Below are 16,804 nucleotides of genomic sequence, written 5' to 3' on the forward strand. Positions count from 1 at the left end.
GGAAACGCACCCCACCCAGCCTAGTAACATGGAAGCCCAACCCACTAACGCTCAAGCTCTTGCTATCCAAGTTATTGCAGCCACTTCTACATCAACTACCTTGAGTCCTCATAGGTATTCCAAGAATACAGCAAAAAAGCAAGTCTTCCCAGTTAAGACTTCAACACCTATGACATCCCACATGGGTTGGGGAGGAGAACTAAGCCTTTTTTATAAGGTGGATACCTTCCCCATCATAACGCATTTTAGGCGCTTAATGGTAATGGATGAGAGAAGAATTTCACAGTTAAGCGTGCTCAGGTGGGAGTAGTATCTGGATGGGTGACCTCCTGGGAAGTCTCCATCTGGGCAACCAAAAGCAAATCGTGAGGCGATGGTGGTACGTCCCGGCCAAACAAGACAATATTATGATGCGGCGGTAGCTGAGCTGTTACATTGGGATTTATGCGAATTACTTTCTTAAGACAAGAGACTCAACTACTGTTGTTGTCACCCTTCCAGTAACTACATGCCTGCCACATTTTTGTTTTATTATTTATGCTATGTTTCTTCCTCTAGAAGAAACGTCAATTGATAATAACATTTGTATGTACAACTTTACGTTTCTTAAATATAAAGAAAGGTTTATGTTTGTAAACCTTTATTTAAGAAAAACTTAAATATATCTATTAAAACTTTCCAAGGTTTAAAATGACTTAAGCATATCTCCTACCTTAAAACGGGTATAATGGTAAGGACGAACAAGTAGCACTTTAATTACACGTACAGTCGTACAGTGGGGTGTGAAACGTCAGAATCCGGAGTGGCGTCGGGATGGAACAGACTTTGAGAAAGTGGGAGTGGTTTGATTTTGGGATGCCACAAATGAGCAACCCATGGCTACTATTTATAGTCGTTTCTCACACCTCTGGTTGGACCGTTAAACCCCACCAATAGCCATGTGCCACTCTTGTGATTACGAGTGTCATTTTGTGTTGACACATATCATTCCATATTTTGATTAGTCATCGGGCACATGTGGCTTCATGAGATAACGCACCACTCTATGTTGACACGTGTCATTCCATATCGATTAGCCATCAGCCACATGTCACTACGTGAGCCTTTTATATTTTTATTTTAGCTAAATGACTAGCTGGTCCCTTCACTTCCTAAATTGTCAAAATTTGTATGAAAATTTTCAGGATGTTACATGGTATAAGGTTAGAAAGCATGAAACTAATTGTGTTTGGAAGCCAGACAAATTATACCCACCCCGGGTTACGAACATAAGTGAGCATAAGACCCACGAGACCCGTTACATCCAAACCCATGAAACCCATTTATAGTTTAAAAGGGGTTCCTGGGTATAATATATGGAGTTAACCAAGTCGAGGGTTGGGTCCGGATTTAGCCACGGGTTTGAGCGAAGACAAGTGAACCCATTTGTATTTTAAATTAATTATACAATCTAGTTGAGTTATTGTTTGATTTTGTTATTTTCTATATGACATGATTTATTTTACTAGTTTAAATTGGTTTTTTACAAGTTTTATAAAAAATTATCATTTATGACATATCCATATCCACGTGTTATGAAAACAAGCATTGATTTTAACAAAATATATGTTGGTTTATACTAATTAGATATAGTATAATCCTTATGATGTTAGTTATGGTTGTGTTTTCGTTTTCTTCAAATTGCAATGCAGTAAACCCAGACCCCGGTAATTTCCCAATTAAAAACCATTTCGTATTAAACAAATGGCTCAAACACTTACCAACGGTTCTAGGAGCTGAGGAACCCGTCTAGGACCCAAACAGATTATTAGCATTAGGGCTGGTTCTCGGGTCTCGTCTTTACCAAAAACCGGGTTTGGGCCGGGTTAGGGTTGAATCTAACAGGTAAGACCCGTTTTATCACCCCTAGTTAGAAATGTAGACAAACAATAACCGGACCCCTTGATATTATTCACACATATTTGTGTGATAAAAGTACTATTTACACGAGGTGAAAATAAACATTTTATCACGTTTATTGATTATAGCAAGACATATTGCTATGTATATTTAAGAGTAAGGATGAAATAATAGACGAGTTTGTCCGGTACAAATTACAAAACCAAGGTTTAGAATCTACTCAACATGAAATACAAAGTGGTTGAGCGGTTGTCGTCTGGGATCCTTCTTTCTTGGCACAGACAACCTTCACATAATAAACCCGTTTACAACTTGTCAACCCGTTTGGCACGATTAGATATGATTTTATAGGAACAAAACATAAATTATTCACTGTGTACTCTTTGGAAACCTAAGCAAACTTGGTATTGGCTGATGACACAATTCAACCTGGAAAACTTCACAGAACTCTTTTAACAATGATTCATGAGCAGTATCAATGAGTTCACCATCATTAAATATTGAACAAGAATCACTCAGCAACCCCTTGATGCTTCCAACTCCTCTATCTTTAATCCCACAGGGAACTATCCAATTAAAAGGCGAAAGATCAGTGCAAACGTTTAATGCCAGTCCATGATATGTCAGCCATCGCGAAACCCGTATTCCAATTGCTGCTAGCTTTTTGTCCCCTGAAGAAATCAGAGAACAAATAAGCAAACAACAATGAGATGCTAGTTTTAATGGTGACCGGATACGTGCCCCACTTACCGACCCAAACTCCGGTTAAGCCTGTGACCCGAGAAGCTTTTAGAGTGAAAACTGAGGAAAGAACCCGAATAACTACCTCCTCGAGTGCTCTAAGGTACCAATGAAGATCCATCTTGTGGAAACGAAGATTCATAATCGGGTACATTACTAGCTACATTGCAAAGATTTTATTATTTGAGTTTACTGACATAACGCAAATTTATGATGAGTAAAGATCAAGTTCGAAAAAGATGATAACTTTCGGTTGCTATAGATACTACACCAATGATGCTATGAACCGAGCGGCCAGTGAGCTACTCGAGCTCGGATTGATATAAAGCTCGAAACGAGCCAAGCTTTTTCGAGCCCAAGCCTCAAATAAAGCTCATTGAAGTTATCAAACCCGAGCTCGAGCCTTGTATGGGAAGCTTGTTCTGTCAAGCCTTAAAAAGCCTTGTGTATTTTTTTAATTTCTCTCTTCAGGAATGTAATTAATTTCACATTGTACAACCTAGCTCAAGCTGAGCTTTGGCTCGTTTAAGGTACTACACAAGCTCGAGTCGAGCTTAGGCTCGTTTAAGGTTTTTCTCAAAATATTAAAAAATAATTAAAAGCTTATATAAGTTAACTAATAAATAATAAACGAACAGAGCTCGAGCTTTAGAAAAAGAGCTCAAAATGAGCCAAGCTCGAGCTCAAGCTCTCGTAAGTCAAAAAGAGTTGAGCTCGGGCTCGGCTCGTTTACACTTGCCGTCACCAGGTTACATCATCATGCGTCCCATATAACTTTGTTAGTTGTCACATCAATCACTTTTGTGTTAGTATAATCTGACAACACCAATTCATACGGCCCGTATAATACGTTTAGGCTTGTATGGCATGTTAGTGATGTCTGTATACCGTGTTTACCTGTCCTGGCCCATGGTAGGTAACTTCACCGCCACGTTCGGTTTGATACAACGGCAAAGGAGGATCTTTAATATCAAAGCTCAAGTGATTTTCCGAACTAGCAGTACCCAACGTATAAACAGGCTGATGCTGGAGCACGATCAGCGTATCCAAACCATCTTCGTTGCTATCAATCAACGCCTTTCGGTCTTCAAGAATCGATTTTTGCCATGACCATGCATCAGCAAACGGAACCACATGTTTATACATATCAAAACACTCACATCTGTATAATAAACAAACCCCAAATTGGAAAAGATATGTTGTTAGGTAATGCACGCAAGGTGTTTGATAAAATGTCTGAATGAGTAGAAATGTTGTTAGGATCGTACCTTCTTGTGGTGCTTTGCTGGGGTAATGAGTTGGACTCGTGGGCTGTGATTAATGAAGCTGTTGGTTGTATTGTTGTGCTTGTTCTACTGGAATTAGACTTACGGATCGTACATGGTGGAATTGAGGAAGTAAAAGAGAAATTGACTGATGCCATTATATGAATTGGGAGAATAGAGTACGTGGGTTCAAGCTTGTTCGACCCAACAGGTGAATTGAAAGATTGGGATCGGCGGAGGAATCAAGAAAGCATGTGGGTTGTTATTTTCTTGAAGCGTAAATAATATCCGCTGCTAAAATTGGACTTTGCCTGGAAATGAGTTCATCGGGCGGACAAGAATCCGGCGCCAAACGGAGGATTTGGGGAGAGAGTAGAAGGTTATGGATTGAAATTATAGATTAATGAAGGATTAAAGGGTTAATTTTTATTATTATTATTATTTTTTCCTTTGAACAACTAATTTTGGTGAGCATGTACTTTATTGCAAGGAGCTTTCCGACATGATTTGGTCGTAGATGTGGGGGATTTACGTAAAAAAAATAAAAGAAAAGAAAAGGCTAATATGAATTTCCTATTTGATTCATTTGTATGGAGGTCTAGGCTCTGGTCATCATATATTTTTGTGTTTGGATGGGCGGGAAAAATCATGCTTATATAGACCTTATTGGAGTATTCCTTTGTTGGGCTTAGGGATACCGGCTTGTTGTTATCTAGGCCGTGTTGAAGGTGGAATCAGGAAAAATTTCTAAGCATGAGAAAGCATGTGCCGAGAATCAACACGTCTTCATTCCTTTTGCTTTTGATGCATTTGTGTCATTTGCACCCGAAGCTATTACGTTTCTGAAAAGAGTTCAACGGGTTGGGCACAGTTGTCATTCAAAATATGGTGGTGACGCAACTGGTTACCCGCTTACGCATCTCTTTATTGTAATTAAATCATTTTATTCAGTATATGAATGAATAACAACCTTTAAAAAAATTTATCTAACTTCTTTTTTTTTTTTCTTGTGAGGCTTGAACCCTAATATTTGCTAGGTAACACCAACACTTTTATCACCATACCATAAGGGGTGGGGCGAAAGGGTTAAATGCTAATTACCATATAAACCAGGCTAACTTTTATTAATGTAAAATATTTATATTTTTGGTTTTAGATTATGGACCAATTAATTTAATTTGAGCATTTATTTCCTCAACTTAATTAATAAAATTAATAACTAGTTTTTAGGATAGACCAAACAAAAACCATACATAGAAATATTAAACAACATTTTTCTATTAAAAGTAATAGAAATAATGGCATTTCCTATTATAAAAGTATAAGACATGCGTATTTATACCGCACCGTAAAATACATAACCTTTTCAAATTTAAGTGTTTAACTAATATGACATTCTTTAGTATGTCTAGCCAAGAGGAGGTATTGGATTCAAGTCCTCATATGCGATGAAATAATAGGGTGTTCAGGTTAAGCCATAGAGTTTTCTCACATATAGTGGGTTTCCTCCTGAAAATCGAATGGAGATGATTGGATGTAGCGGTGCGAACGAGCCCAACCTCTCGCAAGCCACTCGAGATCGGCTCGATAAGAAGCTTGATCGAGCCGAGCTGAATCGAGCCCGAGCTCGAGCCTGAAAGTATCCTCGATTAATAAACGAGTAGGGGCTTCACCTATAGAGCTCGAGCCGGCTCGCGAGCCTAATCAAGTCTGTCATTTATATATCTTTTTAAAACATATATATAATAATTATTAATTAATATATAATGTTATTAAAAATAAACATAAATAACATATATTATTTTATACATAAAATTATAACTGAAAAAATATATAAAAATTATTATAAATATATATAAAAACAATTAATAAATAGTAAACGAGTCGAGCTCGAGTTTGAGCTCCATATAAGTTAAACGAATCGAGATCGAGCCTAGTTGAAATCGGGCTCAGCTCGGCTCATTTACACCCCAATTGTGTGGGTCACTGACCCGTTAGTGATTCAAATGGTCATTCAAAAAAAACTAAGTTTATGATGATTTAGAAAAATAATAATAATAATTTGAAGTTTAGTTTAGAAAAATTGAATCTTGATATGCTATTCTTGTCCTCAAAACAAAGCGTCAGCAACTATTTGTACGTAATGTCGAGGAAGTAAATAGAGAAACTAGTAAACGAACCGAACGTTTGTAAAATATTTGTGAACCGGTTGGCGAGAAGTTCGTTTATGTTCGTTTATTTAATAAACAAACGAATACGAACAAAAAATTTGTGTTCGTTTAATTAAATGAACGAACATGAACACATGTTCCGTTCGTTCGTTTATGTTCATGAATGTTCGTTTCTGTTTGTTTGTTTACGTTCGTTTATGTATTAATAGAAAATAATTAAATATTATCTTGATAGGTCATCTACTTAAATGTTTTATATTTGTTAATTTGTGTTCATTTAAGTTCGTTTATATTTGTGTTCATTTACATTTGTTCATACATGTTCGCTTATCTTTATTCAGTTATATTTGTTTAGATTTTAAACAAACGAACACAAATGTCCATTTTTAAATAAACGAACATGAACATAAATATTTGTTCGATTAAGTGTCTGTGTTCTTTTAAAGTTAAATGAACGAACACGAACATTCCCTTGTTCATGTTTATTCGATTCGTTTAATGGCTTTCATTATTCACATTGATGAATGCATCGGTCTCAATCTCTAGGCTCTGCCAATTTTATTTGTGTTCGTGAACCGTTAGTGAACGCACTAATTTCTTTAATGAACGAACACGAACATAAAATCTCGTTCGGTAAGTGTTCGTGAACATATTATTTTCTTAACGAACGAACATGAACAAGGCCTTGTTCGTGTTCGTTCGGTTCGTTTACAGCCCTAAGAGAAACCAAATCTAAGTATATCGTCGTTGTGCATTGAAAGAATACAACCAGCTCTAAAATTTGTAACAAAAATGAATTTCGTATTACCCTCACAAACAAATGTTGCTTTTTAATATATATAATTTTATAAATCAGAATCTCATTTCAGAAAGTAAGCGTGTAATTTTTTTTTATTTATGTTCCAATAAACATGTAGCATGACATTTGTTTTTTCACGTATGATTTATCCTAAGAACAGAGAAGACGTAGCGGAAGGAGCCTTCAACATCATCTCCCATTTTTTTGTTAAATCACAACCACCCTTTTGGAGACGTTAAGACAGAGTGTTATTAAAGGTATTCAATAACCATCACATTATTGTTCATAAAATATTACTGCTGCGTAATAGACTAACGGAGATACATGTGACCCCACGTCCTCTCGCTCTAACGCTCGCCAATGCCATAGCGACTACCCCCCCCCCCCCCTCCCTAGTGCCCTTTTCCTTCTAGGCATAATCTTGTGTGGCGCCTTTATGGCTTATGTGGAGTGGGTTTTGTGGCTAAAGGCGGGTTAAGCCTTTGGGGCACAAAGGTGTTAACGGGCAAGGGCTCAAAGTGGTGGAGCCACAATCAAATTCAGCCACTCAAATTTAAAAAAAAATAAATAATAATTGTGTTGTTAGTTACACCATTGAGCCTTTTTTATGAAAAAGTTAGTGAGAACACCCATGCTTACATGCTAGTTACATGACGAAGCGGTTTTCATATTTTAGTTTAATCACTAAACAAAATGAATCGAGAACTTTCTCATTATGTAACAAGTGATACAATATGAATAAGATTGTACAACAAAACCCTCCATAATTGATGGCTAGTGAAGTAATATAATTCTTCCCTCTTTAGATAAATTGTAGTGTTATTGCTTATTCAACCGCATTATTAGAATATTTAAGCAAAGGATAAATGGTAAGATATAAGGCTATGTGTTAATTCAATTTATGGTGTCAAAATGAGGTGGAATGTATCACGTGCTGGGGAGTTTTTGGGCAAGGGGATTGGGCGATTAATGAGCGTCAGACGCTTGAGTAGGTGTGCGTTTGTTTATCTTAACTTCCTAAAGCAAGCATATTTAAACACCACACATTTTTTTTTTTTTTGCAATTTATTTTTCTTCATTTAATTTTTATATGAAACTATGACATACTTTAGTGAATGGTAAAACCACTAACTTGGCACCGCTTTTTTTTAAACTTTATAACGGTAACTTAGTTAATATCAGTTGCAACTAATCTCATTTGTTAATACTCACAATTGCTAATGCTTGCAATTGTTCATAGCATAATTGTCACTTATGCACCTAGTTGTTGCTGATGATCAACCACCATTGATGATCACTTCCAAGCAAGGACCAATAGACCTGATATAATGTTTTTAACATGTGTGCTTGATATCAAGCAAAACTCTAAAACTATCACACATTCATGTTATTGAGAGGATGTTTGGACACCTAATAGGACACGCTCAATTTGGTTCTTTGGTATCATTTGTAATTTTCTAGTGATATCAAAAGTATGAAAAGTATAATATTTGATGGAAGGCAAGAAGCTACGCGGGCATCGAGCTTCCGTTCAACTAATATGTCACGTTTTCTTCGCTCACGATTGCTGACCAATAAACAAGTATTCCACACGACCACATGTGCGGCTCTAAGCACTTTGACTTTTCAAAACCATTGTCCTAAGGAGAAAATCTCCGCCCTAAAGGTAGGTGAATTGTCTAAAATGACCCCACCAACACCATGCAAGCAACCGACATATTCCCAGCTAATATGCTTGGATTCTTATTTCTCATTTCCCATATAAACCTCAAATATATTTGATTATTTTAAAATTGCATCACCTCACCTGGTCTAACCAATGGCAGCTGTTAGGTTAATACGTATGCCGAGGCTGTCATCTGCTCTTGGTAGAGCACCTTCTTTGGAAGGTGTATTGGCAATGAGGTTTACATGCATGGCAGCTGGTTTTGGGTCCGAAAACACTCAACTGGCTCGAGATATTGAGAAGAAACCCGTAGCGTTACCTAAAGCCGTCACTTACTTGGTGGCGGATTTAGAGGGCTCAGTGGCTGAACCAACACCGATAAGTGAGAGAGTAGTAGTAGTAGACTTGGCTACCCTAATGGTGTTCTTGAGAAGTAATAGTTTAGGCATCTTAAAGGTTGTTACAAGACGTAGACAGTGGAATCTAATCATCCAATCACTGGTAGAAAAGGTAACATACTTCTTCTAAATTGAATAATGAAAATCTCATAATGTATTTTTGTATTACTTATCAACTATTTAATGAAACTCTTATCAAATCATATTTAGTAATTATGATAAAGATCATACCATAAGCCCTAGCTAATATATTCTCTCTAACATGCATATCAACTAACAATAACCGCATGAAATACATATGGCATTAATTTCGGTTCACAATTAAGTTTTTGCAACTTCTTGTAATTGAACCCCGTATATAGTTTTGATCTTGTGAATTTGCAGATAATAATGGACTCTCGATTTCTTACGATGTTTGGCGTAATAGGAACCTTGCTTGGTTCCGTATTATGCTTCCTTGAGGTATCATAAATTTTGTTCGGTTAAGAATTTAGAAAATAAGGAATTGAAACCATGCATAACATGTTAAGGTAGTTTGGATTAATATTTAGGGTGTTTTTCTGGTTGTGGAAGCATACCTCGGGTATTTTCAAGCCATCTACCACCATTCCAATCATGGACATATCATGGATGTACTCATCAAAGCCCTAGGTAACTCTCATTGTGTGCCATAACATTATATGATCAGAACCCATAAAACTTATACGGTTATATACGTTTTCTTTGGCACCTACAGATATGTTCTTAGTAGGAACAGCTATGCTCATATTTGGGATGGGGTTACATGTCATGTTTGTTGGATCGCAGTCTTCAAAAGGCCGAACCGTTCCACCATCCAACTTTTTTGGCCTTTTCTATCTCAAGGTATATTCACCAACAACACTATACAAACTAACCTTGTTTACCGACAACTTAAAAACAATGTTGATATTACTATAGGAGCTTCCATCATGGGCTGGAATGAAGTCGATCTATGAAGCGAAGTCCAAAATCGGGCATGCCTTAATGTTGTTGCTTCAAGTTGGAGTGTTGGAGAAGTTCAAGAGCATACCTTTGGTTACGGGGCTAGATCTCGCTTGCTTTGCTGCTGCCGTGTTTGTTTCTTCTGCTGGTTTATTCATACTCTCACAACTGTCTGCGGGCACTAAACCGTAAAATTCTTAGGTATTACTAATGATTCTTTGGTCCTCTTAATTATAGGTGGTGGTATATAATTAAGGTTGTATTTCACTGGTCTTAGATTAATAAATATGTTTTTAATTTATACGTATACAATTATGTTTATAGGAATTAAAAGTCTTTCTGGTTGCATACTATTGCTCTTTTAGAAATATGTGCAAGTCAAAACATATGAAAATGAAGATCTAAAATTTATAAAGAAAATTCAAAGGCAAGAACACTAAAGTTAAACATACATAAAACAAGTTCTATTTCATATATGCTGAAAATTTGATTAAGAGCGAGACAGAATGTTGGTATTGCTTGAGACGGCACACGAATTGCAGTCAACAAGCATACCTTTGACTTTTAAAGTGGAATATCCAAATAGCTAGGCTATAATAACCCTACATTGATGCTAAAAGGTCTCGAACTTCTGCAACGGATGGAATGTTTTCACCTGGATAGACCTTGACAGCAAGTTGAGCAAAGCTATCATACTTGTCCAAAAATTCTTTCTGTCAAATGCCAGTCATCATATGGTTATTTCATCTCGTTAGTATGAAGAAAAATTTTTATATCTTTATAAGAAATACCTTGCATTTATCCCATAGTGTAGGTACCAGATCCTCACAGGTAAAGTTCTTCATCAGTTTCTTATGCATTGCAGTGATATGTTTGTCAACCTATGTGCAAAACGAGTCTCATTAATGTACACAAGATAACTTGGTTTATTTAAACTTTTATTTGAGTAACTCACCCCAGTTAAATTGACCTTTATCACCTTTCTAAAATCCGTTTTTGTCAATCCAGCTTGGAATTGAATCTGTAATTACAACACAGTGATGAAATTTTTAACTATATTAAATGAGAAGACATAAAAAAGAATTCCAAAACTGACCTCTTCAGGAGCATTAGTTGACATCGCATCCTCAATTCGTTTAGCAAACTGAAAAAGCCGCTCGAACACCTGCAAATTTTGATGAACCACAATCACCATTAGCATACAAACATAATTCTCAACGAGAAACACGAAATGTGTTACTTACATAGTATATGGCCAAACTGGTATGACACTTGCACGATTCATCATAAGATTCACATGCTTGATGATAAAATTTAGCTAAAGTTGGCACGCAATTAGCCAAGTCATACAGACTGCATAGAACTGCTTCTCATCAGCATCTAATGTAACCATGGTTGATAAAACTATAATAAAGTAAAATCCTTAATGCTAAAAATTATCAATACCTATTTTGGAATGAAGCATAGTTTTCTAAGAGAAATATATCCGTGTGTTTTGGATCTGCCTGAGAAATCTTGTCCAGAGTCACAAACATTATACCAATCTGTTGAAAAGTATTTTCACCGCCAGTTTAGCTTCATTTTTATTTGACTGAGCAATAATTAAGTAAAGTAAGTACTCACAATTTTCATATATGCTTGATCAACCAAATCCCTAGATTGCCCCTGGATATACTGCTCCATGTGCATTGCGAGCAATGCAAATCTGCACAGTAGGTACCAAGGATAAACATACTAATGAATTAGTGATTACTTTAAAACACGAATACTTCTACCTAGGTACAAATAACATGACACCCGTTTGTTTAACGTTTCTGTCATTTCTTTCTATCTGTTGACGGGCTTCATCCACAAACTGCAATTGAACATACACCAGTGGCGGTTTTCATATGGCGGTAATCTTTCAGTTATTAACATAATAGTTGCAACTTACCTGAGTAAATAGTGTACAAATTTTATCATCAATAGCATCAAGTAAGAGACCTACATATCCAGCAGTTTCTGCTTTTATATCAGAAAGAAATCGCTCGGTTATACCATGCATTGGTATGCACAGCAACGGATCAATCTTGTGGGCCCAATCCACTATTGCAAAAAAATCTTCCTGAAAGTTGATAAAAGTATAATAAGTTAATAAACTCAAAAGACTCAGAAATTGACCCTAAACAATGTGTATACTTGTATTCCATCTAGCAAATCATGAAGTGACACATTTAATGCCCCCATGTCCAATGTACCTACATGTAAATATTCAAGAAAGTTTATATTACATGAATAAAAAAGAACTACATTTTTAACATATATCATTATTGTTGATATCAATATTACCAATGTTGGTTTCATTTTCATCCATGTCCATCATGCCTGAATCATCATCATCGTCTTGAATACTTGGTGGATCATGTGAAGAAACTTCGAAGCGCATAAAGAATGCCAAAAATGCACTCTGCAGTTTCAGAAGTAGTGGTAGTAAAAACAAGAATGATAGCCTGTGTGTGTGTGTGCGCGCGCGCGTTAAGGATAAAGAGATGTGTTCAAACCTCTTCAACGAGATGTGGGACAAAAACTTCTAGCATTTTGGTAAAAGCTTCAGAAACCAATGAAGTGTCTACATTTTGGTTGGGGGCGGTGGCACCTTCAAACCATACAGTGTGAACTTTTGGTGCTTTGGTACCAGCCCGTAGCTCATTAGCAAATTCACGAGTCTAAATATAGTTCACAAAAAATTAAAACCTATAAGAGGAATTCAATTTCATAGGTTTATAAAGTTTACCTCGTGGCGTAAAAGTTTATTTAAGGAGCTACAATAAGTTTTCCTCAATGGAGTCAAACAGTTTTTATCAAGGATCTGTAAGAGCATTATATACTATTCAGTATTATAACCACAAATCAAGTATTAATTACTGAATTACATGTAATTAACCTTCAGGTGATGCAACAGACGTGCATAAGTCCTGCATTTATTGTGAAGATCAGCATGATCAGGTTTCTGTAGTTGCCCCCGCTGCACATTGCCAAAATACACATTAAATTATGGTTGGCATGTGTAGAAATTAAAAAAGAAAATGGACTCTAAGAAATAAACCTGTGAGATGTTTTTTGTATCACTCATCATAGAATCTACCAAATGAACAAAATAGTCTCTTAAAAAAGCACAGGAGTTTCGAGCAAAAGTCAACTTTGTTATCTCAAGGAAGGCCTTCTTTTCCTTCACCTGTGACAGAAAATGCATAAAATGAAACATTTAAAAAGAATAAATAAACATTATAACTAACATAGATAGGTAGATAAGATTAGTGTATATACTGCTCTAGTTGCTGTATAGCTGGGATCCAAAGCATCAAAACCACACAAAGCCCTTTTTAGCCATTCACATGCTTCAATATATTTACGCAGATGTGACTCATCAAAGGTGCCTTCACTTAAACAATCTGAAATCTGTAATGGATACATGTTCAAAAGTATGATTGCATAAGTTGAAAACTTAATGAAAACAGTCTACCTCTGTAGGGATATGCAATGTTTCAAGAAGACTATCTAGTTCCGCAGCTAAAGCTTTATAATTAAATGACTGCATTTCCAGCTTGTTATTGCGTGCTTCTATCTGTGAATTATAATACTTGATTAGCATGTATATCTTAGAAATATGAATTATAATATAGCATAATGTTCATACGGATTCAATGTCTTCTCGCATATGTCTAAGCTTCAAGTTAAAAAGGTGCAGCCATTGATCCATATCTTCCACACAAATTGTGGCTGACTCAATTCCATGTAATACCTGTGGAATTATAATAATTATAAGTTTAATACTTTCAGAATGCACAAAAGATGCTGAAATTCATAAAAAGAAACTTATCTGTAATGGAACATTCATATATTCCTATATTATGAGTAATTTACCTCATCGACTAAATGCTCACTTTCCAAAATTGCGTGCACATTTGCTGCTTCCAAAGCATGAAGTTCCCGCTTTAACCTTTCAGAAAAGACTTCTGCTTCCCCAATGCCCATTACATATCTAGTCACAACCCATTGCCAAAATTATCAAAAAAATCTAAGATAACCTACATTTGAGTATTTAACCGAAAAAACTTATGTTGTGATATAGATTATTAAATGCAGCATAACATTTATCATAAACTGTTTAATAAAAATAGCATTTAGTATAAACAAAAATATATGCATGTATATACGTACATGCCTAGAAGAGCTTCTATTTCCTCTTCTTCTGCTTGTGACACTCCACCTGTACCTGAGGTGTCAACTCCTGAAAACAGATCTCCAGAAGATCCATCTTTTAAACTCTGCTGGTTAGCAAATGTTGATGTGTGTTCCTATAAGTAAAAGCATTATGTTACAAAAAATGTTATAAGCAAAAAGTACAGTGAAATGATAGTACTAGAAGAACGCACACACACCTTAGCCCAAAGAGCTAACTCGACAATATCAATGCCGACAACTTTCGGTAGACGGCCCAATGCATCTTTGATTATATGAAGCATACAGACCAACAGACGATTCCTAGAAGTCAGAAAATCTAAACAATTATAGACTAACATGTTTATAATATTAAAGTCCGATGGACATGAAACTGGGACTAATTACCTGTCATCAACATTGAGCATGGTCCATTGAATAGGAGCAACTCTCTGGTTTCTGAGATTATCAAAACCCTATTGGCAGATTAGTCCTCTATAAAAGAATGGAAAGCTTAGCTATTTAAAGGCATGAAACAACAGCAAAAATCATACCCGATAAAATCCCACCAATAGCACAGCTATTAACATGGTCTGGGAACTTAAATGCATAAAAAAATAGAAAAAAAAATTGGAATGATTTGTAGGCATAGAAAAAGATTCATTACCAGCACGAATGTGCAGCCACTGGGGTCACTAGTTAATACCTCCACCTTCCCAAGATTCTTGAGCTTGTAAATTTTCGCTTGCTTCACATGTAGAGATTTGCGGAAAAAATTTAAAAAGATATGAATCTTAATAAACAAAGAAATGCACGTCTAACAAATGATTATACAGATGTGTTTTGAGACAAAAAAACCTCAAAACTTAGAAGTTATACTTGTAAATGAACTACAGGATTAGAATTTATATTTGTAAATGAACTACAGGATGTAGGTGAGAAGTGGCAATAGAGATAGAAATTGAGAAAGCAATTAGTGGCATATACCTCAAGAGTATTGGCATCCACATACTTTAAGACACGGAGAAACACCTTAGTTTGTTTACCTGTATCTTGTGCTGCATAAGCCACAGATATTCAAAGATGAGATTACAAAGAGCATCCATAATTAAGTGCTCATATCATGAATTTCAACCAAAAAAAATCATTAAATGAGAATTCTGGAATTTATTTTGTTAATATTCTTCAACAAGTGAAACAAGCAAGCAGCCCACTGAGCAAATATGTAAGATGGCGTCAACAAGAAATATCAAACCAGGTTCTATATCTAATGATTAACACTACATTTAGGGCTGTAAACGAACCAAGTGTTCAGTGAACATTTCGTGAATCATTCGGTGGGAAGTTCGTTCACATTCGTTCGTTTAATAAATGAATGAACACGAACAAGGAATTTTGTTCTTCTAGTTAAATGAACGAGCATGAACAGAGGCTGCATTCGTTCATTAGGTTCATGAACGTTCGGTAATGTGTTTGTTGGTGTTTGTTTACGTTCGTTTGTTTATATTCGTTAGTCAAAGGTTTGTTTTATATTTTTATAATGTTTCATTTTTACTAACCAGCCTCACATTTAATTTTTATAATTATATTGTTTATGCTCAGTTCGTTTTGTTAATGGTCTGTTTATAAAGTCTTGCTTTAACTAACAGCAAATCTAACTTGTGCTTCGTTGACATTATCATAATAAAACTGCCGATTGGGGGATGATTATTATTATTATCACAAGCTAGTGCTTAACTTTATATTCAATTAAGGTTATTATGTCTAATGTTTTGCATTATGAATGCTGTTTTTTATTCTTTCTTAAATAGTACATGTTCGTTTGCGTTCGTGAACAAGTTCAATTCCTTAACAAATGAACACGAACAATATTTTTTCCGTTATGTTAGTGTTCGTGAACAAGTTTAATGCTAAACGCACGAACATGAATTCGGTTCGGTTCTGTTCCTTTACAGCCCTAACAACATATATTATGTTTCTACTATTTCTTTTAAGATCGCCAGCTTCTATTCACATTATAACCTGGTTTGAAGTTTCAAATGGAGCATCACTAATTCTACATTGATGCTAATAATAACTGGATACTTCCAATATTACTGAAACATGTGAATCAACATTATTAACCTAATTATAAGTTTACAGAACTAGTAAGCATGACCAATGATGAATTGAATTGAATCTTACAGGTGACGGCAAGAACCCTAGGTTTAGGAGCGGTCTGGCCTTTGCCAATTTTGCCTTTAGACCATGCGCCCTTGCTTTTGAACAACGAATCGACATCACAACCTTCTGTTTCGAGCCTTCGATTGCCGCTTCGCAGGCTCGCATCAGCTGCTTATCCGATTTCGCCATTAATGCCGATCGATACAGCTCTTCAGAATTCTCCGATCTTTCGATCTCTCTCGTAATCGAAACCAATTACAGAGACAGGAGTCATTACGCCAGATGTACGGATACAAGTTGTTATTCGTCAACTGTTTGTTTGTCATTGATTTCATGCACGAATGGATGATGGTTTTAGTTTAAGCAATTGCCAAAACGGCCCTTGTACTCGTCTCATGTTTTCATTCTGGTCTTTCGTGGATAAGAGTTTGTTCTATCTGCTAACCAGTGCTGATGATTTTAGTGTCATCAACGTCATTTTAGATAAGCGGATACCAATTGAAAGTTGGTAATTTCTACCAACACTTAATAATACTATG

The 16,804-nt window shown here is 35.9% G+C and overlaps 2 protein-coding genes and 1 pseudogene across 2 annotated transcripts; 1 reads left to right on the forward strand and 2 right to left on the reverse strand.

Annotated features, from left to right (window-relative positions):
- Nucleotides 1-2,268: 2,268 nt before the first annotated feature.
- On the reverse strand, nucleotides 2,269-3,988 carry LOC143612868 (octanoyltransferase LIP2p, chloroplastic-like). The gene is made up of 4 exons (XM_077086741.1): nucleotides 3,909-3,988; nucleotides 3,538-3,802; nucleotides 2,650-2,800; nucleotides 2,269-2,570 (listed from the first exon to the last, which is right to left on the reverse strand). Exons 2-4 carry the CDS (start codon nucleotides 3,784-3,786, stop codon nucleotides 2,269-2,271), a joined length of 702 nt encoding a protein of 233 aa, XP_076942856.1. The 5' UTR covers nucleotides 3,787-3,802; nucleotides 3,909-3,988.
- A 4,769-nt stretch (nucleotides 3,989-8,757) lies between these two features.
- LOC143612869 (uncharacterized) lies at nucleotides 8,758-10,132 on the forward strand. Its single transcript, XM_077086742.1, has 5 exons — nucleotides 8,758-9,051; nucleotides 9,324-9,401; nucleotides 9,491-9,590; nucleotides 9,676-9,803; nucleotides 9,879-10,132. Exons 1-5 carry the CDS (start codon nucleotides 8,776-8,778, stop codon nucleotides 10,092-10,094), a joined length of 798 nt encoding a protein of 265 aa, XP_076942857.1. The 5' UTR covers nucleotides 8,758-8,775; the 3' UTR covers nucleotides 10,095-10,132.
- Nucleotides 10,133-10,491: 359 nt separating this feature from the next.
- On the reverse strand, nucleotides 10,492-16,454 carry LOC143612866 (exocyst complex component SEC3A-like; annotated as a pseudogene).
- Between the last annotated feature and the right edge of the window lie 350 nt (nucleotides 16,455-16,804).

The sequence above is a fragment of the Bidens hawaiensis genome, unplaced genomic scaffold (assembly GCF_021521415.1).
Source record: "Bidens hawaiensis isolate Kalapana, Puna unplaced genomic scaffold, B.hawaiensis_p1.1 tig00035879_1, whole genome shotgun sequence".
Taxonomy (NCBI): domain Eukaryota; kingdom Viridiplantae; phylum Streptophyta; class Magnoliopsida; order Asterales; family Asteraceae; genus Bidens; species Bidens hawaiensis.

Bases quoted from the DNA above. Each gene is read 5' to 3' on its own strand.
- LOC143612868 (XM_077086741.1), bottom strand. From the start codon at position 3,786: ATGTATAAACATGTGGTTCCGTTTGCTGATGCATGGTCATGGCAAAAA. The intron at 2,801-3,537 runs GTAAACACGGTA...TTTGCAATGTAG, and splicing joins CCTACCATGGGCCAGGACAG to CTAGTAATGTACCCGATTAT. The intron at 2,571-2,649 runs GTAAGTGGGGCA...TGATTTCTTCAG, and splicing joins CTTAACCGGAGTTTGGGTCG to GGGACAAAAAGCTAGCAGCA.
- LOC143612869 (XM_077086742.1), top strand. From the start codon at position 8,776: ATGAGGTTTACATGCATGGCAGCTGGTTTTGGGTCCGAAAACACTCAA. The intron at 9,052-9,323 runs GTAACATACTTC...GTGAATTTGCAG, and splicing joins TCCAATCACTGGTAGAAAAG to ATAATAATGGACTCTCGATT. The intron at 9,804-9,878 runs GTATATTCACCA...ATATTACTATAG, and splicing joins TTGGCCTTTTCTATCTCAAG to GAGCTTCCATCATGGGCTGG.